We start from the raw sequence: 27232 nt of genomic DNA, 5'->3' as shown, positions 1-27232 counted from the left end.
CAACTGTACCAGGAAGATTTTAATTATTTCATTATTGATAAAACCCAAAGAAATACACCTAATTACGAAATACCCTCAATATATAAACCAATTCAGATCAATCATATCATATATGTATTAAACATTTGTATAAATTGCAGCCATACTTTTCACTGTATCTGAAAACGATCAATCCTCATTAAAGCATCACTTATTTGTCTAATAATCCATGTCCTAGGAGCAAGTGCCTTCTGATCATAACTGGCTGTCCTTACTGAAAGCATACATTGCGACTTTAACCTAATTTGACATTGTCTACTGTGTAGACCTTTACCTCAGTATGGTTGACTGGATTGAGGATGTTGTTACACAGACACCTACTTCAGATCAGATTATAATACTTGATCATTCACTGTCTGAATGAAATAGCTTTTCAACCAATACATAAATATTAAAGAAAATAGGGATTTCATTATAAAAATATAGATATCATTTATGCCCTAGTTTTAATCAAAGTCTTCACCCAAATTCCTAATTATCACAATCTGAACAAGCAATACTTACGCTCTATTTCAGTAATTCATACAACACATAAAATGAGTGTGGCAATATCCATATCAACAGTATAACTAAACTCACATTCACACAAGCTATATCCTTCTCAATCACAACACTGCGACAGAAAGCACTATTTTCCACCAAGCAAATTAGATGTGTTTTGCAGTAAATCTTAATCGATTTCAGCTATATTTACCCTTCAATCTCTTCAAAGCTCACAGTCTACCCCGGAATTTTGTTTGTGTCAAACTATATAGACCAACACCTATGAGCAATAACCTTACAACAGAATTATACTCATTGCTGACACGATAACATAAGACGTGGAGTTTGTCGACATCACAGTTGAAGGAAGTAAATAGGATGTGGATGACGTCATGAGGTCGTTTTTGTAAAGTCGGCCATGATTGGATACTTCTGTAATATCCCGAAGCGATTTCTAAGCACTGTTGTGATTCGTATTTGATTTGTGTTCTCACCCAACCAACGATGTTGTTAGAAACGTTGAGCATTTCAGGGCAGCACTTGTCGGACATCGGATGGGAACGCTGTCCGACAGTATGTTAGCTGTTAAGTTGTAGAATGCTAAGTTGTAAGTCATATGTACATTTTGTAATTTGTTTGTAACCTAAGTATTCCCGGACACACCTTTAACCATGGCCGAAGATATAGTAGAAAGTTACAGTTCGTCTCTTCAAGATCTGACCTTCAACAGCAAACCGCTGATCAACATGCTGACGATGCTGGCGGAAGATCACGAGCAGTATGCACCACAGATCGTTCAAGTTATCGAACAACACATTGAACAGGTTCAAACGAATTTCTTATTTTTGATGATAACATTTACGTATTTATTTCGTAAGGAAAATGACACGCTATATATTTGAAAATGTAGTCGTTGTTTTACAAAATGGCGTCTGTTTTTCCGAAAAACTAGGCCACATGACGAATATCATCACGTGGTTAGGCATATGTTTCGTATAAATAGACCTATATTAATACGTAGCAGGGTAAACCATTTGGATTCTTCGAAATTTATGAATTTAACTTTCAAACTGAAACACGCGGTAACGTTTTCTTGTATGCAAGTGACAAGCTGAACCAGCCCAACTCATAACTTGATCAGAAGTTGTAAGTTGGTAGCAATATGTTATGCTTCCACATGGTTCTGGAGTAGTCTTTTTAGGTAAACACTCATGCAATATTCGTAATTTCATGTTTTGGAAAAGGTGATGGTATTGCCTTTCATTCCCTTTAACATAAATTTAATTTAATTTGATTATTAAATATACATCTGGTATCAATGATTTTACAAATTTGATGCAACATTCCTTTCCTTTATTGTGTACATAAGGCATTATTTGATTTCAGAGATTTTATTTTCAATATCATAAATAAATAAAGACAGTGATTTACACATTGTTGTTTATTATCTGTTGTCTTAATGATGGAGTTTCATGCAGAATTGATCTGCTTTACAAATACGTACAATGTGGCATTATCAATGATTACTCAGCTAATGTATACAGTCAGATGTTGCAAGGGACATTTGTTCTCCTTTTGTGAATTTGAAATAGGGAACATCAAAATCTCCATTTATTTTTAAGCTTTGTCACAATCTGTTACATTCAACATTGAAAGAAATTGTCCTTTCTTTTAAAATTTGTATAGAGTATCTTTACATTGCCAGTTACATGATCATTTCAGAGAAAAAAAATCTTTTTTTTTGCAAGTTGTTGTGAAGTATGAGCTTTCTTGGTATTTTTATTGAAATTACCATTGTCATCGCAGAAATTAGTGTTCTTGAATCTTTTCCATTCAGCCTAACCCACTAGACCAAAGTGAGTCTAGTAATTTAGCTTTCTGTCTAGTAAGTTCAGCTAATTTTCAAGTTATGAGCACTAAAATCTGTTGATGATTGTACCAATAGACATGTTTGGGCTTGTGATCTCAAAAGCTTTTGGTCGATGATTCCATTTTCACAACAGTATTAGGAGGGAAGGGAAGAGTGCTTCTCAAAACTAAAGGAATTAAGTTTTTTATCCAACATCAAACTTTTGAACTGGTCCCTAACAAGTACATTATCTCATTCTAAATCAGCAAAATATTCTCCTCGCTCTGGCTTGTTTTTAGAATAATTTGTCTCTCTTTTTTAACTTTCAACCTTGACCTGATTGAAGCAACTGAATGGTGATTACTTGTACAACCTGACAGGCCTTATAAGTAAGCCTCAATTGATAATGTCATAATTGTACTACGTGATAATGTCAGTAATGCAGAACCATTCTCATGAACTGTATGTTGCAACAATTTAGTGTTGCAAGTATTGCCTATAGCTTTTATGACTTGACAAAACAGGGTATTACTGTGAATCCTGGTATCACCTACATGACCCTGCTGGGGGCATACCCAGCTAATATTTGAGAAATTATATCTCTGATATTTGACATGTGTTCCTGGTAACAGGGTTCCCACCGGGCTGGAATGTTTACTGGTCAGGGGATTTTAGATTTGGATAGAATATACTTAAAATAATTTACAATCTGTGGCTGTTGTTTTTACTTTGTCAATACATTAGTCTAATTTGACTAAAGCAGTCTTCGGAAAAAGGGCCGTATGTTTCCCCCCACCAAATTTATTTTGGGGTAATATTCAAAAAGGGGACGCAATTTCAATGTGTATTTTTTGGCAAGGGCAACATCTGGTAGTCTTACCCTGTCTTTTGATTGCTTACATTTTTACACCTGTTACAGAAACATATTAGTTCAGGTATTTATTTTTGTGTGTGATTTAATTGATATATTATGAAAAGACAGTGTTCCAAATGTTAAAAATACAAAATGTTTCAGATCTGTGGGAACCCTGTAAAACACAGTGCAAAGAGATATGGAACAATGTCTCTCTAGCCCTTGACTTAGAGTTTTTGCCAGAGTGAATAATTTACCTGGTTAAAAGTCAACTTAAGAGTAATTGTGCCCCTAATATATTCGAGGTAAAGTTTAAATTTGAAAGTATATGAAACACCTGTCCTGACATGCACAATTTGACCCTTTTTGACAATTAGGCTGAAGACATCGGAAATTTGGGGCAGGCTGGTCCTACCCGATTTCATTTTCAAATATCAAAAATTAGATTCTTTCCAGGGTTATAAACTAACAGTTTTCGTCCACTAGTCCTTATAATGATAACATATTGCAAAACCCTTAAAAATGGCAGATTTCTACTAGTCCTCATGATACCTTTATCATTGGGCAGTTTGGCAAGGACTTTAGGACTAGTGCCAATTTCTAACGCTGCTGTCATGATGGCTCAGCAGGTATGTTGTCTGATGCATTTTTGACTCGAGAACCAAGTCTTATTAGTTCTAACCAAGAAATTAATTTTAACTTCTAAAAGAAACATCAGCGCAGAGTTTCAAATATGGACCTATCATCTTAGTGTCTTGGTTATGAGTGAAATCGTGTCAACATTTGTCAGTTCTTCACATTTGTGTTTGGATAATGACTTTAAGTCTGCATATGATTTTCTTTCATCTGAAGATTTCTGTCACATAGCAAAAGTAGCATCAATCCTCCGACATCGATTCCTGTGATCAGCTTTGATAGATGCCATATTCACATCATATTCCCACATTGCACAAGCTTCCAAGATTGCCTGAAATTGGCGACGATTGAGCAGATTCATTTCAACATCCCAAACATGACTTTGTATGCTTCGAACTGCGACATTTAAAGATTCTACCTTTTAGCAAAATGACTGATGCCTTCCTTCTTCACTTAGCATGATGTACTGCTATCTCTGATACATCTCTATGGATTTCTTTACCCAAATCAACTTGAACAGTTACATCCAGTTCCTGTCATGATTATGCACACCTCAAATCTGTAGCATTTATCCTGAAAGAGATATAGACAAGAAGAACATAAGACGCTGAAATAGTTGTCAAATAGTATATCAATCACTTATGTAGGTCAAATGGAAAAAATATTCGCGTTTCATCAATGTTTCGAAATAGGTTGGTGTAAATCAACCTATACTCAAGCTAGGATATGACAAATCCAAACTGACAAACATTCATGCCTTCTTTCGTTGAGTACTTTGTCAGATATTGTCATGATTCTACATCCGATGACACTAGTGTATTTAAAATTTCTAATGGGTTATGTAAGAACACGGGTGCAGAATTTGATGACCTAATGCTGCACATATACATATGCATGGACTCTTGGTGGTAGATTCAGCCCTCTCTGACGGTGATGGCAACTTCATTTCTAATATCCATTCTTCTGTAAACTTTTGGTACAATAAACAGTGCTGATACATGTGTTTGTTATAAATTGTAGACAATGCTTGATTCAGACTTTAATAGAAATTAGACAAGTTTTCATCTTTTCTGAATGATTCATACAAGAAACTGTTCCTATACACAGCAAATGGAAATTAAATTGAATCCAGCATTGTCAATCTCCTTCCAGTTTAACTTCAAAATGCTTATACATCTTGATGTTTGTATCCTGTTAATGCTTTGTTTTGTTTAGGCTTCATTATAAGTTAAGAATGAATAAGGTATACAAACGTCAAATGTATTTTCATTCATTGGATGACTTAGGTCATTTGAAGCTACACCTAAAGAGTCATGTTTGTAGAAATAATTTTTATAGTGAAGTTGTAAGGTTGTGAAAGAAAAACAAAACTGTGAAATATGTTTTTTGTTAATGACTCGTTTGGTGTTTCCAACATTTGACTTAGGTTTAGTCCTACAGGCTGAGGCTGTCATTAATCTTAAAGTCTGCATTTACATGTATTTTAAAATCAAAAACTAGTAACAGGTATCAAAACCTAAGCTGAAAATCATTTCAATTATTGAAATGTCTTCTAACTATAAGACTGTATTGTCACTGGTTTTGTGTGAATATGGTAACATTTGTGAACTGTATAAAGGTTTTTTTATCTGAAATGATCAACAAAGTACATAGCCAATGATTCTTTTCATTGATGCAGAGTTTGTGATTTATGACAGCACTTGGTTGCTTCGATTGCTGCATGGGAACACAACTTTGAATGTAATACACATGTACTTGCTGATAATTCTGAATGTAAGATTTGTCTTCTTTAAACATGGATGTTAAACAGATGGAATGTGTTGTTTCAAGGTTGTGTTTCTTATGAAGGCAAATAGCATCCCTCAAAGGGAAGCGTCTCATGGATGGACTTGGAAGATTTTAACACTTTTCAACCTGTCAGTTTTTGGTGGATATCCTCCTTCATTATCCAGTGTATCATCTCCATTCTGATCAGATATATACTCTGGATCCATTCACCACCAAACTTTGTTTGTGAAGTGTTGACCCTCTAATATATTTAATGTGATCAGAAGACTACAGTCCTTATGCGTCCCAGTTGTATTTGAAATGGCACGAAATAAGCGATTCAAGTATTGGTTATGTTGTTGCTTCCTACCATCATACTTGTAAGAGGCAACTAGCGGGATGGGGCTGACTTGGTTGATGCATGTCATCGTATTCCAATTACGTGGAGCGATGCTCATGGTGTCAATCCCTGCATTGTCTGGTCCAGATTCTATTATTTACAGACCACTGTCATATAGCTGGAATATTGCTGAGTGCGGCGTTAAGCAACAAAGAACCACGTAATTTGAGTGTTCTGGCTTTGTGTTGTTATCCACAATGCACTTAAACAAAGATATGGTTGCTTGTGGGTCCTGTGTGATTATGATAAAATGGAGATCTAAATATGCTGGATAAATGAGGATGGACAGATCTATATATATAATTTGTAAATTTCTGGAAATCTGTTGAATTCTTCCACTTGTCATATCCACTGTCCGGAAAACAGTGTAGAAGCACCAGCTTTAGATATATATCATCTTAGGGTCAAATTGTGACAAAAGCGCTCAAAAAGAACGTTGCACTCAGTGCAGAGATGGCATTGGTGGTCATCAGAAGCTGAAAGAAGATTGGTTGTGTATATTGTCTATGAAGATGGTGACTGACGGGGGTCCAGTTTCTGCCCATGCTGTCCTCATTGCTGTTGCTGTTCCTGCTGCTGAAGACTGCTGTTGAAGATGGCTGTAGTTCCGACCAGTCCTGTCTCTACTCCTGTATCTACTCCTGTATCCAGAACATGCTGCAGTCTCAGTTGCTGACATGAATGATGGTGGGGAACTTCTGTCCTGAATTGTCGTCACTAGTCCCGTTTCCTGCCAGCCTTTTGTAAGTATCTGCTTTGTTTTATCAGAGTGACAATGTTACCCTGGCCCCAGTAAAGGTTGACTTGAATGCGGTCGGGTAACAAGGTTGCTCTTGTAAAACTAAAAGCAATGGATGCAGCTCTGTAAGTATGGCAAGTCTGTCTTGGCAGATGGCGTAGTAGAGGTGGAGTGTTTGTATTGGGATGTAACTTTAATGTTTTAATTTCATGTCTTTCACAGGTGAAGTCTTCACACAAGCTGCCCACAATGTATCTGATAGACTCAATTATCAAGAACCTGCCATCATCTCTCTATCCAAAGCAATTATCACAAAATATTACCCAGACTTTTTGTGGGGTATTTGAAGAGGTCAGCACATTACCTGAATCCTTTTTTTTCTTCTAAAATCGCGCAAAAATGGGTTAAGCTTACAATTAAATGTCTCTTATTTCAAAGGTTTCCGTAACTATTTTTTGCATTAAGAAACTGATGATCTGCAAAAGGGAGTGAACAATATGCTATAGACTGTGTATTGATAATGTGTAATATACTAATAAAGGCTATTGCAATAAGTTGTGAAGTTGAATTTCCACAATGCAAATATCATTTCATACCATTGTGGGATCTTTCATCCTAGAACTGGGTGTTCAACACAACAGTTGAGGTGTTCAACCATGAACACGGAGTTGGCAGACAGATTGTCAGCCTCGTGATTATATGACTAGATGATTTGAAAGGGACCTTCAAGTGAGTGCGAAGTACCAGATGCAAGATTTGTTCATGGTACAATCTATCAGTGAAATATTTCTACACTACGGTCTATGAAAGGAGATCATTGGAAAAATTGAGAATGATGTAATTTTATTAGAAATCTTTATTATCCCAAGGAAAATTCATAAACATCTTACTTGAATTCAACAGAATTAATTCAGATTGCTATTTTGATACAAAAATAGTTTTTTAATTATAAATTCATTTATTATTGATATTTAGAACTAGTCAATATTTGACAAATACATTGATCTCTTTTCATAGATTCAGCATCCTGCTCACATTACACAGTAGCCCAAACAGTGCCAGCCGGGTACCTTCAGGGATCTGCTGTAGAATAAAATGATTGTCCGTGGTTGTGTTTGTGTTAATTCTTAGAAATCTGAACACAAAGTCCTTCTTGGATCAGAATAGGTAAAAACTGGTTCCCATATTGATCGTGAAGGGGCAGTCGGGTAGCCTAGTGGTTAAAGCGTTCGCTCGTCACGCAGAAGACCCGGGTTCGATTCCCGACATGGGTACAATGTGTGAAGCCAATATCTGGTGTCCCCCACCATGATATTGCTGGAATATTGCTAAAAGTGACGCAAAATCATACTTACTCATTCACCATATTGATCATGCACTTACAAATTTAAAATCTGAATTACATATTAATCATACACTTATTGATTTATCATTTCTTATCTGAACCATGTAGTTACAATTTGGAAGGAGTTTGAGTTCAAGTTCAAGATTGTATTGATTATGTATACAACTCGTGATGAAGGATAAGAACTTAAAGTAGTTGGTGCATTTCTGCTGGTTTTCAGGGGCCACTGTTACACGTGATCAGCTGGTATTTTAGTAGACACTAATCAGAAACTTGTTAAATTTCTTTCTGTCTTGTATGCCAAGCTAATAGTCCAAATTGGGATTAAAATGTAATGAGGACACAAAGACAAATTCGTGCTAGTAGATACGGAAGTCTTAAGTCACAGACTGGACTTGGGTACTTCTCAGGTGTTACACTGATGCAGTTGATTTTGTAATGGAAAGGGCAAGTTGATTCCTCTGGAATCGACAGATTTGAGTGATTTCTCCAACTTAAACCGTGTTATGGTTCATCCATTTCTGTATCATTTTGCATAATGACCTGTTGTCTGGTGTACCTGCTTATGGAATGCACGTTCAGAACTGCCAGTGAATTTCTGGCTCAGAATCAACTTCAGCATTAGTGTGACGTCAAATGTAATGAATAGTGGACTTGAAGTCTGCGCTTTCAGGACACCAACATGTGCTCAGAATGGCTTATGAAACTTTGAGCCCATTTCTGGTGTCCCCTGCCGTGATATTGCTGGAATATTGCTAAAAGCAGCGTAAAACCATACTCAACCACTCATTCACTCTGAAACCTTGTACATTCAGTCTTAACATTGTCTTCATGAAAAATGTTATACTAGCTGTGATAGCTTGAATGCTTTTGACAGAGGCCACTTAATGCAGCGCTAATGTTTCATTTTTCCGCTTCATATTGTCTTTTATATGCAATTTCAAAACCTAATCAGTGATTTGACTTGCCGTATTCATCGTATGAAACACTTTCCTCCATCACCATCATCTAGACCAATCTGGTAGTAATTTTAATAGGCATTCTCTCTCTCCCCCCCCCCCCCCCCCCCCAAAAAAAAATGACCAAACATTCACGAGTCTGTTATGTTAAAAATCTTTTTTACAGAGTACAGCAGTGACATTTTGTTAAAGGGGTGTATGCTTGCTTAGTAACTATTGTTAACAAAACTTAGCATCGCTGACATTTGAACCAAGTTTGTTCTCTTCCTCGCAATCACGGACAGATTTAACCCTTGTATGGTTTTCATAATTGGTTTTACTACTTTATTTGAAAAATGTCTACAGAAAAAGTATAAAAAAACGTGCAATTGTTTGAATGCCAGACCACTACAAATTACATAATAGCTAATTATAGTTTTGTTGATTCATTATTAAAGCATTGTGTAATATGTTTGAAAGCTTACATTACCTTTAAGAAAAGCACAGTTTCAGATTTTCTACATTTAAACATGAGAAATTAATTTCTAATATACAAGTTATGTCGGTGCCGGTGGGTTTTACCTGAGCAGTAAATGTTCAAGACTTGGATCATTTGGGGCTTTCCTTCACAATAAGGAAACACCCTGTTATATGAGAGAATATTGTACAAGGTGTCTTTGAACCCAAATGCTAACTTTTGTAGTTAGTTGTTAAGGCAATTGCTTGTCATCCTGAAGACTTGGGTTTGATACCCCACATTGGTACAATGTTTATTGTCCATTTTCTGCTTTCCTCCAATGTAATGTAAATCTTGAGGCATTAAACTTATGGTGGGGATGTCATTGGATATCACAATATCAGTGTGTCTAAATTTCTGTGTCGAGACAAATGTAGAAATAGTGATGTTAAATTAATAATTCACTGCCAAATAAACATGGAGATTTTCACTCTTACTATGGTTAAGATGGACTAGAAGAAGATAGAAAATACAATCTTAACATTCAATGGATCAGCCTAATTCATATTTTCCATTAAATCAATTACCTTCAGGTCTGCATAAGTAATTTTTATCTTAACACACAGAATAACTAGATCTAATTGTTTTGTTAATTGCTATATCATGATACTTTTGAGTCAATATATCAATACTAAAATTTCCAGTTGATGATGCCCCTATCATATGGTGTGTTTCATTCATGACTATGTATATTAGAATTTTGTGAGGCAAGGAAGCTGAACAGGAGCGCTGTTGCCTGCTGTGGATCCCACAGCAGGACGTGTGACTCCACTTGAAGGTTTTTACACTTAGTACCATGAGTGATATGATAGTGTCCACACATACCAGCTGGAGACAAGACAAACATGAAATATCCAACAAAGAAGATGGCAACCTGGGTTTTTTTTACATGAACACACATGCTGTGAACCTTATGACACCAACATATGCACATAAATACAAAGGAGAAATAGGAGTAAGATTCCTATTAATGTTAATTCAGGCCGTATTCACTTGAAACACATTGCTTGTCATAAGCATGAGGTATTGAAATAGCTTCTTGGTCACAAGATGGCGTTTCAACACCAGTTACTAATTATAACATTTAGAGTGAATGGTGAAACCGAACTGGCTGTCCATATGCAGAATTCCAGGTTTGTTTTCTGTCATCGGCAATCCTGAAAAAGATGGTACTGGTCAATGGTATGAAACCTGATGTTGAGCATTGTGGATTTCTTTGAGTCTTTGGTTTCTTTGATTATGTATGTTTTTGAATCTGTTGGAATGCAGGTAGATGAAAAGACGCGTCAGTCGCTCTTCAAGCTGAGACAAACATGGAAAGATATATTCCCCAACAAGAGACTGTATGCTATCGATGTACGTGTAAATATGATGGATCCAGCATGGCCTATCACAGCTCAGGCTCCAGAGCAAGGAAATATACATGTAAACCCAAAGTTTCTTGTACAGGTAAATTTTGACACACACATCACATGGAACACAGTGTTAACATCTTAATCTTAAAGGCAGGGCCATGAAAAGTGTGGCTTTATCACACAAATACTCACTCTCATTGTCTAATTATCAATAGTCGTATTATTGCAACACTTTAGGCTAACTAGAACATTTTTTTTTGTGATAGACGTCTAAAATGTCCTGAACAATCCGGTTCTATATGCATATATTTTAAGCCTGAGTTTGTTTATAATATATAAAAGAGATGGTTTGACTCAATTATTTGGTCTGGTGGAGCCATATTTGGAATATTTTCCCTGAACTTGCTCGGGACCTTTAGGGAGTTTATTATGTAAAATCATCATTTCTTGCCACAAACTGTTCTTTGCACCGAGAAATAATAAATTAGCATTAAATGTGATTCCAGTACTTCTAAAGCACATTTTCAAGAGCTAAGTGAAAATGAAGCGACTCGCCCCCTATTCTATTGATATACACAACACATATATCAATATGTCGGTACATGTCCACAACCTGTGTGATGTGACTTGCAGAGTGTTCAAAATTAAGGGGGGTTCCCTTGAGATTTGCTCCTATAGTAGTAGATTCAGGGGACTCAACTTTTAACATTTGGGAAAAACAAGGACCCCTTGATTTTTGGGTATAATTTTGAACATTGATGCGTACATATTTGTGGTTGGTGATAAGTTCATTACACACACATTCTGTTTAAATTTACAAAATGTTAATTCTGATGGATGCAGAACATATTTTAACAATATGATTATAGTTCTAAATAAATACATGACATACTCCACATACATTGACATATAGACATTAAATACATACCTCAATTTGGTTCACAGAGTGCAGAGGATAAGGCTCGATTCTCTCCTCCTGCCCCTTCTCCCCCTCCCATGGATGATGCAGAGGAATTGATGAGGCAACAACTGCAAGCCAAGGAACAAGAATTGCAGAAGCTTAAATTGGAACTAGAATTGGCTGAAACTAGGGCCAAGTTAGAGGAACAAAAGAAACAGGTGAGATGAAGGCCTAGGTATAGAATCCATAAGACAATACAGAGGGAATTGTTGGATATTTTGGACATGTGTCTGTGAATTGGTGAATGTCAAACTGTCCGAAAGTTTGCTTTAAAAACATATCAATCCTATTCTGTTCTCTTTGGTTGGTTTGCAAACAGCTGTACACTTTTGTTGATGTGTACAGCAATACTTATTGATTCACATTTAAAGTCAGTCTGTACTTTCTCCTGTCGAACGTAACTATTAGAATGCTTACTGGAACATGAATCTGATTAGTCTTAAACAGTCATGTATTTACCAACTAATGTCTCTTTTCTATCAGACTTTGTTCATCTATCTTGTTAATCCAAAACTAAATTTGATGTTTTGCCTTCCAGCTTGAACAGAAATATCATGCCGAACAAAAGAAAAATCATGGATCCACCACGCCCAGCATGCCTATTCCTGATCCTGTGCCTCCAATTCCTTCTAAGTCAGCAAGCAGTGGCCCAAGAGATCCTAGACTCTCTTCTAGAGATCCAAGGAAAGCAGCCCGAGATGCCAGACAGGTTCCAAGTACAGCACCCCCATCCACTGGGGGGAACTTGGCTGTCTTGCAGAACACTAATGTTGTTGCTGCTTTGAGCAATGTGCTAATGGGAAGTCAGCCAGCTGCAGGTACCCCAGCTCCTAATATTGATCCGAATGTAGGCACTGGAGCCAAGATACCGTCTCAAAAACAGGACAGTAGGAAAGACAAATATTCAAAAGATGTCAAGAAAGATTCATCATCATCTAAAAAGCCATCTCCCGATAAGAAAGAACAGACAGAGCTGAGTGACTCCAAAAAATCTGAGAAGAAAGATAGCACATCAAAATCACCAAAGAAAGATACTAGGAGCTCTAGAGAGAAATTAAAGGAGCCCTCAAAAGACACTAAGAAAAAATCGCCAAAGTCTGACCCCAGAGAAAAATCCAAAGAGAGAGAAGCCAAAAGTTCCAGAAAGAGTAGGAGTATCAGTCCAAGGAAAGACAGAATTGTGAGTAAGGATAAGGACACTAAGTCTAAAATAAGAGAACAGGAAGAACGAAGGTCATCTGATGAAGAATATGCTAGATTCAAAAGGCAAAATTTTCACAGAAATGCAAATGAAGATGAAGATGAGGATCGATTTGGACGCATGACTCGAACTGGAAGAGGGTTCCGACAAAGAAATGGTGAGAAAGACCGACCAAGACATGAAATGGTACGAGGCAGGAGAGGGAGTAAAGATGAATTTGAGAGGTCTCCCAGAAGATCAAGATCACCTCAAAGAAGGGAAAAGGATAGAATCCAGAAATCTCACAAGAAAATTGAAGTAAAGAAAGAACCTGATCATCAAATGAAGACATTGCCAGATTTGCCTTTGCCTCCAACTATGCCATTAGACCAGATCTTACCAAAGGACTTTGATGTGCGAACTCCCAAACTGAATACACTTAGTGTGAAGAGAGAAGCTCCTGAAATGGATGTTGACGAAAGGTCAATAGGTATGAGGCAAACTGGCCCTCCTGATTCTAAGCGTCCTCGCACTGATACAGGCCCTGGGGAGGTGGAATCATCTGAGTAAGTTTATATTTGAATAACATCTAACTTACAATAAGATAGCTCTTGACATGAACATGTATGGCCTTCTTGATTCATATTTTATTCCTTATGATAATTGGACTGTAGAAAGTCAACACAAACCGTATGTCTAATTCACAATCTCCCCTTCAGTTTTTTATCATATGTGTAACATATTCTTTTTGGATTACAGAAACCTGTTTGGAGGTGAAGATATAGACTACAGATTTGCTGGAGCTCCACTGAAATCTCCTGTCCATGATGGCTGGTTGAAGTACAAGACTAGTCGGCCAGATGAATATGCAGGAGAACTAGAGAGAAGGAAATCCAGGGAGGATGACCATATGCAAGATGTCGATTTACGCAGAATTAAGTCTCCAAATATTAAAATGAGACCACCACCAATGCCACCAGCCGATCTAACTACCAATGTGTCCATTCCATTGGAACTCCAGTTGGACAAACAACAGGAAATCCTCATCCAAGCAGAGAGGCAATTGCAGGCAGGTACTCTCTCTCATGAACAGCATCAAGATCTCCTGAAGCAACTTAGTCAGGTTTTTGACATTCAGAGAATCAGGCAGAAACAAACCAGAGTTGACCCAAGAGTAGCTGCAAGAGAGGCAAGAGAGAAAATAGTGCAAGATGTGTGTGTTAGTTCAGTAAAGAATGAATCTGCTGATCTTCCACTTGGTACAAGTGAAGATGTTGACCATAGGAGACCTTCCAAAGATTCTGTTGAGAAATCTTTGATGGATGTTGATAGGAGACAAACTGGAGGTGATATCGACATAAGGAAAGATACTTCTCTGGATGTTGACATAAGGAAAAGACCTGCCTTTGAGGTTGATCAGCAACCTCAGAGTGACATTGATATCCGTAAACAACTTCTTTCAGACCTGGATAATAAAAGGAAACATGGTGACACCAATTCAAGGAAGCCAGTGCCTAGTGACACAGACATTCGCAAGAAGCTACTTGCAGATCTTGATCTCAAAAGGAAACAGTTCACTGATGTAGATGCAAGGAAACCAATTCCAAGTGACATTGTCAATAGGCAGACAAAGCAGGATCCTATGGATGTTGACATTCGACAAAAAATGCCAAGGAGAGACCCTCGGAAGAGAACGACGGATGTTGATGAGAGGAAAGGTCTTGCCGAGAAGGAGACTTCTCAAGGAGATGTTGATATTCGTCAGACACCAGCAGCTGATGTTGATATTCGTCAGAAACCAGCAGCTGATGTTGATATTCGTCAGAAACCAGCAGCTGATGTTGATATTCGTCAGAAACCAGCAGTTGATGTTGATATTCGTCAGAAACCAGCAGTTGATGTTGATATTCGTCAGAAACCAGCAGCTGATGTTGATATTCGTCAGAAACCAGCAGCTGATGTTGATATTCGTCAGAAACCAGCAGTCGATGTTGATATTCGTCAGAAACCAGCAGTTGATGTTGATATTCGTCAGAAACCAGCAGTCGATGTTGATATTCGTCAGAAACCAGCAGTCGATGTTGATATTCGTCAGAAACCAGCAGCTGATGTTGATATTCGTCAGAAACCAGCAGTCGATGTTGATATTCGTCAGAAACCAGCAGTCGATGTTAATAATCATCAGAAACCAGCAGCTGATGTTGTTATTCATCAGAATTCAGCAGCTGATGTCGACATTCGTCAGAAATCAGCAGCTGATGTTGATGTTCGTCAGAAGCCACCAACTGATGTTGATATTCGTCAGAAACCACCAACTGATGTTGATATTAGATCCAAAGTGCTAACCAATCTTGAAACAAGGCAGAAAGTACAGGCTAAGCAATCTGTTGATATTCGTCAGAAATCTTCAAATGATGTGGACATTAGACAACATTTGTCAAGTGATATAGGCCAAAGATCAGCCCTAGTTGATGTTGACATCAGGCAAAAGCCACCTGCTGAGGTTGAAGAGCCATCTAAGCTGACTGTTGAGCAACCATGCGACACTGATAGTAGGCAGAAATCACCAGAAAAGATGAAAACTCAAAAGCCTGTTGGTGATGTTGATGATCGCCAGAAACCAGTCAAAGATGCTACAATCAAAGTTTCACCGTCTAAGGATGCTGAAAAAACTAAAGATGTAGATGTTCGAAAGAAGCCAAAGGGTGATATTGATGTTCGTAAGAAATCTTCGAGGGAGGTTGAAAAGAAACCACAAAGTTTAGTTGCCAGCTCTGAACAGCCAGTTGACACCGACATCCGGAAAAGGGTACCACGGCAACCTCTACTTCCAACTCCTGGTGACATGGATATGAGACCACCTCCGCTCCTGGAATCTCCCATAAAAAGACCTGGTCGCCAGATGGATGTTGATGATCGATCCATGCCGCCAAGGCATCTAGAAATGCACCCGATGGATGTTGATGCAAGGCACATGAGACACAGTCCCCCTCGTATTCCTCGTGAAGACCCTCACTTCAGACATGGTCCTCCTAGTGATTTTGGAGATCGTGATCTCAGACAAAGATCATTGCCTAAAGACTTTGATCACAGAGGCCCACAACAAGATTTTGATAACCGTGGCCCTCTTAGGAATATTGATCACAGGGGAATCCCTAGGGACATTGATCCCCGAGACCAACCACGAAGCATGGATTCTCGTGGCCCACTGCTAGACATTGACCCAAGAGGTCCTCTGCGCGATATAGATCCGAGAGGTCCACCAAGAGACATTGATCCCAGAGGCCCACTAAGGGACATGGATTCCAGAGGTTTACTGCGAGACATGGATCCCAGAGGCCCACCACGAGACATTGACCCAAGAGGCCCACGAGACATTGATCCAAGAGGCCCACCACGAGACATTGATCCAAGAGGCCCACCACGAGACATAGATCCAAGAGGTCCGCCAAGAGACATTGATCCAAGAGGCCCTCCTCGAGACATTGATCCAAGGGGCCCACCACGAGACATTGATCCAAGAGGCCCACTTCGAGACATAGATCCAAGAGGCCCACCTCGAGACATTGATCCAAGAGGCCCACCTCGAGACATTGATCCAAGAGGCCCACCTCGAGACATTGATCCAAGAGGCCCACCTCGAGACATTGATCCAAGAGGCCCACCTCGAGACATTGATCCAAGAGGCCCACCTCGAGACATAGATCCAAGAGGACCACCTCGAGACATTGATCCTAGAGGCCCACCTCGGGACATTGACCCAAGAGGCCCACCTCGAGACATTGATACAAGAGGTCCACCACGCGACATAGATACAAGAGGACCACCAGTCGACATAGACACAAGGGGCCCACCACTCGACATAGATCCCAGAGGTCCAATAAGAACCTTTGATAGTCGTGGCCCTCCAAGAGATTTTGACGTAAGAGGACCAGTGAGGGAATTTGACCAACAAGGTCCACCTAGGGACTTTGATCACATTGGTCCACCACAAGATCTGGATCAGAGGGTACCACCCCAAGACTTAGACTTTCGTGGGCCACCAAGACCAAATGAAAGACCAGACAGGTTTGAACCTAGGGAAGATATGCCACAACCAAGAGACTTTGAAACTCATCCAAGAGAAAGATCTCAGAATCTTGATCAAGACCTTAGAGGACCAAGATCTGATTTTGATCAAAGAGGCCCAAGATCTCGACCTGAATTTGAAGATAGGGATAGACCTGGATCTAGACGTCACCATGATAATCGTCAAGGTCGATATTCCAGACGAGATGACAATTTCAGGGATGGTCCCCAAGATGATCGGTTTCCTGATCGATGGGAACGACGTGGCAGAGGTTCTAATCAAGGTGGTTCACGTAGGCACGAGTCATACCAAGATCCTCGTTGGCAAGCTATGAAAGGATTTCAGCAACTTGAAGCTAGGGAGGAGTTTGTTATTGATGGCAGAGCTTACGAGATTAAAATTGGGAACAAGCCAAAGAAACTAAAAATGAAGGGATCCTTTATGGAAATTTATGCTGATCCGATTCAGAGAGCAATACTGATAAATGGAATATTGTACTATAAATTTGGAGAACCTATTAAGCAGATAGAATTTGATCAGAAAACATACACTGTCTATTTTAATGGTTTGCCAAAGCCTGTTTGGCTAGATGGAACTCAGCATGAGCTAAGGATTGATGCCCCACCAAGAAATATCGTAATTGATGGCAAACCACGAGGATTCCAAATAGATGGCAGAGACATGATGATTCTTGTAGACCGCCTTGAAAAGGGGACATATGGGGGACCTCCAAGACAACTTCTAATTGATAATGTTATTCATGAGATTAGGTTTGATGCCCCTCCTCGGCAGATCTTGATTGATGGACAGTCTTGTGACTTGATCCTGGATAGGGCTATTCCAGTTGTTATATACAATGGGAAACCTCATGGAATTAGGTTTGATGGTCCCCCAAGAGAGATGATCATTGATGACTATCGATTTCTTGTACCAATGGACAAAGCAGACAAAGTTCGGATCAAATATAAGCCACATTACTTGGCATTTGGTGGTCCGGCTCATGAAGTAATCATCAATGGAAAAAGGTATGAGATTAAATTTGATAATGTGCCAAGAGAAATCGTGATAGGACACACACCACATGTTATTCGTCTTGAGGGACCTACTCCCAATGTGAAGATTATGGATGAAGTGCCCATAGAATATGAGAATGCCATGGTGAAATCATTGGGTGTTCATGGACATGCTCACATGACCCCTCAAGGTCAACGGATGCAAGGACCTGGTCCCATGGGTCCTCAGAATTTTGGTCCAGGTGGTCCAAGGCCAATGATGCAAGACGGCCCCCAACCAATGCTGCCAGGTCAACCGATGATTCCAGGTCAACAGATGCCTCAGCCAGGGATAGCACAACCTATGCCAGGCATGCAGGGTGGAATGGTGATGCAAGGTGGACCAATGATGATGCAGAACCAGATGATTGGCGGCATGCAGTCCATGATAGGAGGGATGCAGATGCAGCAGGGTCAAATGATGATGGGCGGAGTTCAGCAGATGCCAATGCAACAGGGAGGAATGTTTATGCAGCAAGGTTGGTTGATACCATTTTCTTTGTTTTGTGGAATTTAATGGATCAGTCATCTTGTTTAGAAACTCATTGCACTCAATTGGCTGGCTTTGGGGTAGCCTTTTGCTGTTGGTCAGCCAACCAAGGATTGATTTCTAGTAAGGTAGAATATGTTACTGTGTTATTGCCAAGTTAGACGTTGCATAAAACCTCATTCAATCTTCTGTACGCATTGGCACATTTACTTGAATAAGGAGTAGTTATCTGTTCAACATGGCTGAATTTCATCTTAAATTGCCATTTCACACTTATGCATACAAGTAATTATTAATTATGAATGTTCTCTTTTTTTAGTAATTGTTGTTTTCTATTGCAGGTACACCAGTGAGCCAGGGTCTCGGATTGCCCAGTGTCTTGAGCAGCTTATTGCCAGGAGCAGGTAAAGTTATATGTTTTTGTGCTTTCTGTATCAGTGTATTTGTGGTAGGGTAGCCAAGTGGTTATGGCGTTGGCCTGGCATGCTTAAGACCTGGTCTCAATTCCCTTAGTGGGTACAATGTGTGAAGCCCATTCTTGGTGTCGGCTTTAGCTGGAATATCAGCACTCACCTTCTCACGTGATAATAGCAAACTGTGTTTGAATTTGATCTTCCTTTCACAAAGCTTGTAAAATTTCCTTTATACGAAAGAGTTCTAACTTTCATGGACTTAAGTTTAGTTATATAAGTATGCTGATGCGTGGTTTTCTGGAGGCGTAGGGGTAGCCTTGTGGTTAGAACATTGGCTCAGCACCCTGTTGACCCTGTCAGGGATTTTTTTTAAATTCTTATTTCCTTAAAATCAGATGTATTTTAATGTTGTATTTTGATAGCATTCCATGAAATAAGGAAAACCTCTACTAAGCCATAAAATTTGTTGTTAATTATTTCATTAAGTGGGAATGTTTAAGAACATTTGCTGCAGACGTAGAGGTGAATACCGGCCTTTGAGCTGGTCTAGATAAATCCTGTAAATACATACAATTTGTGAAGCCGATTCTTGGCTCGAATATTGCTAAGAGCATTCTAAACCCCAACCACTCACTTCCATGGTTTTATGTCCACAGGTGGTATGCAAGTTCCAAGTGCACAACCTGCTTCTGTAGATGTTGGTTCCCTCTTCCAAAAGCTGGTGGCTGCTGGTATCATACCTCAGGGAGAGAAGACTGAAGACAAGCCTGCTGAATCTGTCGTCAACAAGAAGGATGTTAAAGAAAAATCTGACAAAAGGCATGAGAGACACGACAGACATGACAGGCATGAGAGGCATGAGAGACGGGAGAAGAGTGACAGAGGGGGGCGTTCAAAGGTATGCTGTTAAAGTGAACAGTATTGTGGTGAATAGTTGTCGCTAAATTCCGTGATTAGATTAGTCTGTTTTCAGAATGAATGTTCAAGTATTTGGTAATGAGAGAATATTTGTTTGAAGGTTGATGTGATCATGGAATTAGTATTCAGTGTCCAAAGGTTATGTCCCAATCCCCGGAAACAAGACTGCCCTCGTGGTCTAGTGGTAGAGTGTCAATCTCATTAAAATCAGACCTTAGTTTTCGCTACCGCTAAACAAAGATTTGAAGACATCCTATTAGGGGTCACGTCAGAACGACCTTTCATCCGACCAATCAGTGCGTCGCTTACCAGATTTTGAAAGTGACAGTCGGAATGTGTTTTCTAATCATGCAATCTCGAAAACTTTAACATGGGGTATTCCGAAAGATAGTTAAGGGTTTAACAACTGAATCCTTACAATCTAGACCATCTATTAGCCATTCCAGAATGGTTTTTTGTTCAGGTTTCAAATTTGTAATCAAGAATTTGTCAAAATATGTTTAAAAACATAGTCGCCAATTTGAAATTAGTGCCGTAAAGCACGAGAAAGCTGCCTTCTGATTGGTCATTCCAGTCGGTCAAAGTTTGCGCAAGGTAGGCCTGACGTGACCCTTAATGAGATTGGGTAGAGTGTCCACCCAAGAGAGGAAGGTCCGGGGTTTGATCCCCTGCCGTTAAACTGTGGCATGGTATCTCAGTGGGCTAGCACTATAAAATGGGATCAGTCTGAACTAATGGACGCAACGTTAAACCCCATTTCACCTCACCACCCCTGGAAATGATGATATGAATTTTAGGGGAGAGGGTGTTGATCAGTGGTTCACAGCTACACTTATTTTGGAGACAAGATGTGGGGAACATACCTGTACGCGTTCCTGCTTGATGCTGACTGATCATGTAGAGTGGTGTCATTTGATTTGTTTTTTGTTAATATTTACATTTTATGCTCTTTCAGGTATCACAAAACAGAGACATGGATGATAAAATTCCAGAAATTGTCCTGGCCAAGACAGACACAATGAAAAAGTATGTTCCAAGTTAATTTCTAAATTTGTTGCAATATCAACATTAATCATTTAAAAAACAACTAATTGATGCACATTAGTATGCACAAATTTGACAAGGGCCAGAAAGCATGTTAGAACGGATGACGAGCCTATTAATCCACAGACGAAAGAAAATAGGGAATGTTTCCACCAATAATCTACTTATACATAAACCACTAGTCCGAAATGAGCTGTAAATTATCAAGATTTAACTCATTGTGTCAGCTCCTGTTCCCTTTGGAAAAAAAAGGCGACTTAGTGGATCCGTTGGTCAGGTTCTGTGACTTGGTTGATTGCATGTCATCATATCCCAATGCTCATGATGTCAATCACTGGATTCTCTGTCCCGGATTGCCGTCACACAGCTGCAATTTGTCTGAGTGCAGCCTAAAACAACAAATAAACAATTGCTGTTTTCAGGGTGAAGGAACATGATATTAGTTGATACAGAAAAGGACACTGTAACCTCAGTTTGAAGCCATCCTCATTTGAGTACTCTGGTATAAAAAATTTCAATGAAGTCCTACATTAGATTGGCATGTTATGTGAATGAATATGAGACCATCTATTTTGAATGGGTTTCACCAGCCGACATATGTGAGTGAGTACATTCTATTACAGTCAACATAGCAAACATGCTATAAGTAGAAGTATTCTTGATTTCAGGTTCTACAAAGGAGTCATTCAAAAAATCTATCACGGCATCCAGTGCTCATCTTGTGGTACCCGGTTCAGAATGGAGGACACGGATATGTACAGAGAGCATCTTGACTGGCACTTTAGACAGAACAAGCGCGGGAAAGATGACACCAAAGTGGCAAGAAATAGAAACTGGTACTACAAAACCAACGTAAGTTGATACTTAATACTCTTGTCATTCACATACGTACAGCATATGTTCCTAGTAATAATATTGTTTGTTTTATGTCAAAGGGTATGATAATCAAATATAATCATTTCTTTCTTCAGGATTGGATTCAATATGAAGAGTTCGGAGATTTGGAAGAAAAAGGTAAGCATTTCAAGGAACTTTTTTTTATGTTTTTGAGAATTGTTGTCTGATATCTGTCAAAACATTTCATATGAAGTTAACATTTTCACAGATTGAGACTAATCTGTTAGTTCCAAAGATCTTTTCATGGATAATGTTTCTTTTTCCAGCTCACAGTCAGATATTTGACAAGATGCTTCAAGGTCAAGGACAGACCGTTCCAGAAACAGTTGGGTCTGGGTTCAATCCCCCACCAGGTGTGGCTTTCATCAGCTGCCCCCCGGCTACAGGCAATGAGCAGGATGATGTGAGTACCATTCATGTGTGTTCGTCAGGGTTCATACCACACTCCGTCGCAGTGCTGACTCAGCATAACACCACTGCCACAGGCTAATTTGCATATCACGTGACCGGACTTTTCTCTTGTTTGTAAACAAACGCACTTTTTCAGAAATCAGTATAGAACGGACTTAAGCAAGTATTTGGGGGCGCTTTACATATTGTTTTGCATAACTATATAGATATGCTACTACAACTGCGACAGAGAGTTGCATGACAATATATATTTATGCATCAAAGTGACCGTGTCGCTAGCTCTGGGCTTCTATGACAGCACGTGGAGCCGTACAACCAATGTAACATAGGATAACTACGCAAAAACAAGTAGATTTTTACGTATTTGCATACTTTCTCAATGAAAGTTAACCATTCTTTGACATTTTTTTATGAAAATGTGTAGACTTGTCAAACATTAAACGGATGAAAAGCATAAGCAATATCTTGAATGGACTGTGAAAGATGTGACGAATCGTCACATGGCGCTGGCCTGTGGCAGAGGTACTATGCTAGCTGGCTGCCGGCCGCATAGAACTCTGGGTAGGAGAGTGGGTTCATACGGGTCATGGAATGATTGCTTATAGTATCAGTCAGACTCTGGTTGTTTACAGGATGCTGTCATGTACCTGCAAATTGCTGGCTGAAGCATTATTAAAAAAAACAATAACTGTACGGTAACTAAAAGATTAAGGGATTTATTTTGGATAGTGTATTTGGGTTTCTAGTTCTCTAATTAGAGATTAAAAGATTTGTTTTGTGTTATTGGCCTATATGATTTTGTGCTGACTTTTGAAGAACAAAGTGATCCTACCACACAAAGAATGTAATCATGAACTATACATGTAATGATGTTGTATATGTGTTTCAGGTGTGCTGCATTTGTCACGATCCATTTGAGCAGTACTGGAACGAGGAAGCGGAAGATTGGCATCTGCGTGATGCTGTACGAGTTGACAAGAAGGTAGGTAGTGGCTGCTACAGAAATGAGTAACACTTTAGGCAATGAGTAACTTACCTGACCTGTTTCATCAACATTAAAAAACAAACAAATTGCAGTCATTCATCAACAATATCTTCAAATATTAATGTGAAATATGATTAGTTGGCAGAATATATGTAGATTATAGAATAATAATGAATCGTCTTTCTCATTTTCAGACATACCATCCTGTTTGCTTCCAGGATGCAAGAGAAGAGGTTGGTTTAAAAAATGTTCTTTTAATATCTGTTTGCTTTTGCTACTCATAAGAGGTTGAAGACCACCTGATTCTTTTGTATTACAGTCAAGTCTCGTTAATCCGACACTCGATAATCAGACAATCGGCTTTATCCGACACAAATGATGGGAACTGACTAATCAGTGCCATTTAGACCTGTTAATCCGACCGTCTCGCACTCCGAAACACCTAATTTGCAACGAATTGCTGAAATCGCTCATTAATCAGTCTTGTTAATCAGACACAGTGATCGGCGTTCTCCGTGGTCATCTGCCCGCGAGTACACAGCCTCATGTGAGTTGGCGAGTAGCTGCATATTTCAACGGCTGCAGAGATAATCTTGCTTAACAATGAACAATTAATGCTTTAAATAAAGAAAACAGGATGAATCACATTCCTAGTTTACCTCAAATAAATCAGATACAAGTTCCCGCTACTGCAGAGGACATTACATCCCATTACAGGTCACGTCAGAAAGCCCTTTCGCAACCTTTTACCAACCAATCAAATTACTAACAGGAAGTCGACATTAGCTACTAAGAAAGCAGCTTTCTTAAGCATTGTGGCACTAGTTTCAAATTGGCATCTTCCATTCCAGACTATGCTTTAAAAAGTATTTTGAATCAATCATACAGTCTGTAAGAGTAGTTTTGTGTTAAGCTTTAGAGGTTGCATGATTAGAAAACATATTCCGCTAACAATGTAACACCACAATATGAATATTTTCTTTTTCTTTCTTTTTATTACAACATGTTTGAAACGTTATGTATTGTATAGTTGTCCAATTTTGAATCACGAATGTTAATACTACCTAATTTCGTTTATTCGACACAATCATATGCAACCAACAATGTTGGATTAACGGGACTTGACTGTACTATTGTTTATCTGTCATGGAGCATGGAGTTTATCTGTCAGGGCATGACAGATGAACTATAGTCATTTGAAATAATCAGCTAGCCCTTAACTTTTGGGGGGTTGTATGTTATGAAATATTAGGGAACAAAAGGTAAATTGCAGGTTTTAGATTAATATTCACATTGTCTCTGTGAGAAACGGCAACGTTAGACATGAACCCTTATCAAAGAGTACTAAAAATCTGGAAGGACAAATTATTGCTCTGAAAGATGGTGATGTTTCTTTTCACCAGTGGACTTGTGAGCTGTGGACTAGTTTGAATTAACAATTGGTAGCTATTCCTGAATTGTATATAATGATAATAGTTCATCATCTATAGTTTAGTCAAGACATTGCTGTGAAGAGATGCATTATTGTTATACCTTTCGTTGTTTTAGGGCACAATACTGGAACCATCACCCACTCCAACCACCACCTCCCAGGAAAACCCTCTTGTCCAACAGATACAGGCGGTCACAGCCGACTCATCCAAATCACCACCTACCCTCATTCCCACCCAGCCAATCCCAGTCTCCTCCCCAGTCACAACAGTCACAACAGTCACACCCACTTCAGTCACAGTCAAAACTGAGCCAATCAGCATGGAGGAGGAGTCTGTGACACCTGCAACTCAAGTGCCTAGTGAGCCAATCGGAAAAGAGCCTGTTGAAGCCCCAGTCAAAGAACCTGAAGAAACCCCAGCTGATGCACCTGTAACTAGCCCACCTCCTGTAGTGAAGGAAGAACCAACAGATTAGGGTCCTCTTGTGCAATGGTCTATTTATAGTTTCCCTGCTGTGATATTGCTGGAAAATTGAAAAAAAGCTGTGTAAAAAGCTCATTCACTCACTCACTCACTCACTCACTCACCCTTGTACAACTGGACCGTGTTGGGGATAAGAGATTAACATCCCAAACGGTGTTCGTGATGAGGGATTTGACATCCCAGACTGTACATGTGTTTCATTGGATCTCATCTGAAAACAGGCTTAATCAAATCAGTACTTTCATGAGTGTATACAATAAAACGTGAATGTATATATGTAGATATGTAAACCTTGCAATTGTACATTGTGTAGATGTGCTGAAGAATGTGCTTATTGTTCAATCCAAAGATGGTGCATGAATCTTTTGTTTCCTACTGTAAATGTGTAAAAATGAATCATCTAGAATAGGGGTGCTTGTACAAATCAACGTCTAGGTCAGATATCACCCAGTGTGAGTTCCAGTAACTGCACGGCAGGTCTATGCAAAATAACATTGGTGCAGTAAGGTATGCGTGTTCATGGAATTGACTGCGATCTGTGTGAAGGGCATTTTTCTCACTAGTGTAGTCTTGTCTCTTTACAGAATGTCTCTTATAGCACTTGAATATATTTTTGGATAAGATACAAATGTGTGATCATGGAATTAGTTTTATTCTAGAAATACATTTCTGCAAATTTTTGTCAATTCTGCGATGTTTAAATATTCACAGTTCATAATTGGGAACACAGATTTAACTGATATTGAATATAAGGACTCAAAAGGTGACATGTACAAATATGACATTACTTTTTACTCTTCATTCAAAATTCATTTTGTTATCAACTTGTTTTATGAATATTTTTTTCTTTTACAATTGATATTTTATTGTCTCAGACAGTGTCATTTGGTTTGAAAAGTTCAATAATAAGTCTGGATAATTTATTTGCCTATATTTATTCAAACTTTGTACTTTTTCCAGAGTTCTTGTTTTACTTTTGAAACCAAATTATTGAATGGTCCACTTTATATCATTAGTTCATAGAGAGTGCTCATTTGAAAGTTTGATGAATGAAAGAAGTTATTCTGATGTTTTCTAGTCACAAACATAACGTGATGACAGTGCTACATGACTTAGAAGAAACATTCCAATTCCACTTCACCAATGTCTGCCAAATTGCTGATGCATCCTAAAGCAATAATTACTTGCTCACTCCAGAGTTATGTTAATATTTAACTTTTGTTTGCGGAGAAATCAGCATGACCATTGCAAGAAACATATTACTGAAACAGACCTCATATCTTTCAAATTCAGGGTATGAATTCTTTAAGGGGTTGGGAGCTCAAATAATTTAATCAAAAGTGTGAGTGTTTTGTATTTTCATAATATATTTCGACTTCTGACAAGTGATAGTCAGTAGTGTATGTTCATCGTCTTGTATTCCATCTTTATAATGTGGAACATTGAATGAGATAACTTTTATTTTCTGTCTAAATGATGTGTCTAGCTCAAGATTAAATAAATTTTGAGTTTACTAAATCAGTTTGTTGTTGTTTTTGGTGTTATGTGTTTAGTTTAGTTTAGCTGACTGGAATGTATCAAAGATATTCTTAGACGTTGTTTCTCGAGAATATCACAATATTATATATGATCCCATATGTAGCCTGCAGCACCTTGAAGGACAAGACCATCTTTGCCCCCTACCTCTGTAGCAGTCTCAAACAGGTGCCAAAATATCATGTTCTCCAGTAATGCAGACATCATAGGTGGAGAAATGTTACCTTGACCAACTAGAGAAACATTGTGATGGACGTCAAGTATATCAGTAACTTGATGAAGCCATGTTGAGACCAGTTGTTTTCATGGTGGATTTGGTTCATGGTCACTCCTAGGAATAACATTCCACAAGTGTTCCCCCATAAGCACAACAGTCCTATGAGGCAACTGTCTTGCTGATATATTCGTACTACTGGTGATCAAACATGTTTCATTCATT

At 38.8% G+C, this 27232-nt stretch overlaps 1 protein-coding gene across 1 annotated transcript; it reads left to right on the top strand.

Annotated features, from left to right (window-relative positions):
• Positions 1 to 1051: 1051 nt before the first annotated feature.
• On the top strand, positions 1052 to 26738 carry LOC139450677 (uncharacterized). The gene is made up of 15 exons (XM_071232475.1): positions 1052 to 1346; positions 6989 to 7117; positions 10836 to 11015; positions 11867 to 12040; positions 12421 to 13628; positions 13822 to 18662; positions 19015 to 19077; positions 19743 to 19984; positions 20960 to 21030; positions 21717 to 21900; positions 22020 to 22062; positions 22212 to 22348; positions 23246 to 23338; positions 23536 to 23574; positions 24890 to 26738. Exons 1-15 carry the CDS (start codon positions 1194 to 1196, stop codon positions 25247 to 25249), a joined length of 7917 nt encoding a protein of 2638 aa, XP_071088576.1. The 5' UTR covers positions 1052 to 1193; the 3' UTR covers positions 25250 to 26738.
• Positions 26739 to 27232: the final 494 nt, after the last annotated feature.

This window comes from Haliotis cracherodii, unplaced genomic scaffold (assembly GCF_022045235.1).
Source record: "Haliotis cracherodii isolate W230 unplaced genomic scaffold, xgHalCrac1.p SCAF_8, whole genome shotgun sequence".
In the NCBI taxonomy this organism is placed as follows: domain Eukaryota; kingdom Metazoa; phylum Mollusca; class Gastropoda; order Lepetellida; family Haliotidae; genus Haliotis; species Haliotis cracherodii.
This window is presented reverse-complemented; position numbering and strand designations above follow the sequence as displayed.

Coding starts and splice junctions, on each gene's coding strand:
- LOC139450677 (XM_071232475.1), top strand. CDS start 1,194: ATGGCCGAAGATATAGTAGAAAGTTACAGTTCGTCTCTTCAAGATCTG. Junction 11,016..11,866: donor ACCCAAAGTTTCTTGTACAG/GTAAATTTTGAC, acceptor TTTGGTTCACAG/AGTGCAGAGGATAAGGCTCG. Junction 18,663..19,014: donor AGGAATGTTTATGCAGCAAG/GTTGGTTGATAC, acceptor TTTCTATTGCAG/GTACACCAGTGAGCCAGGGT.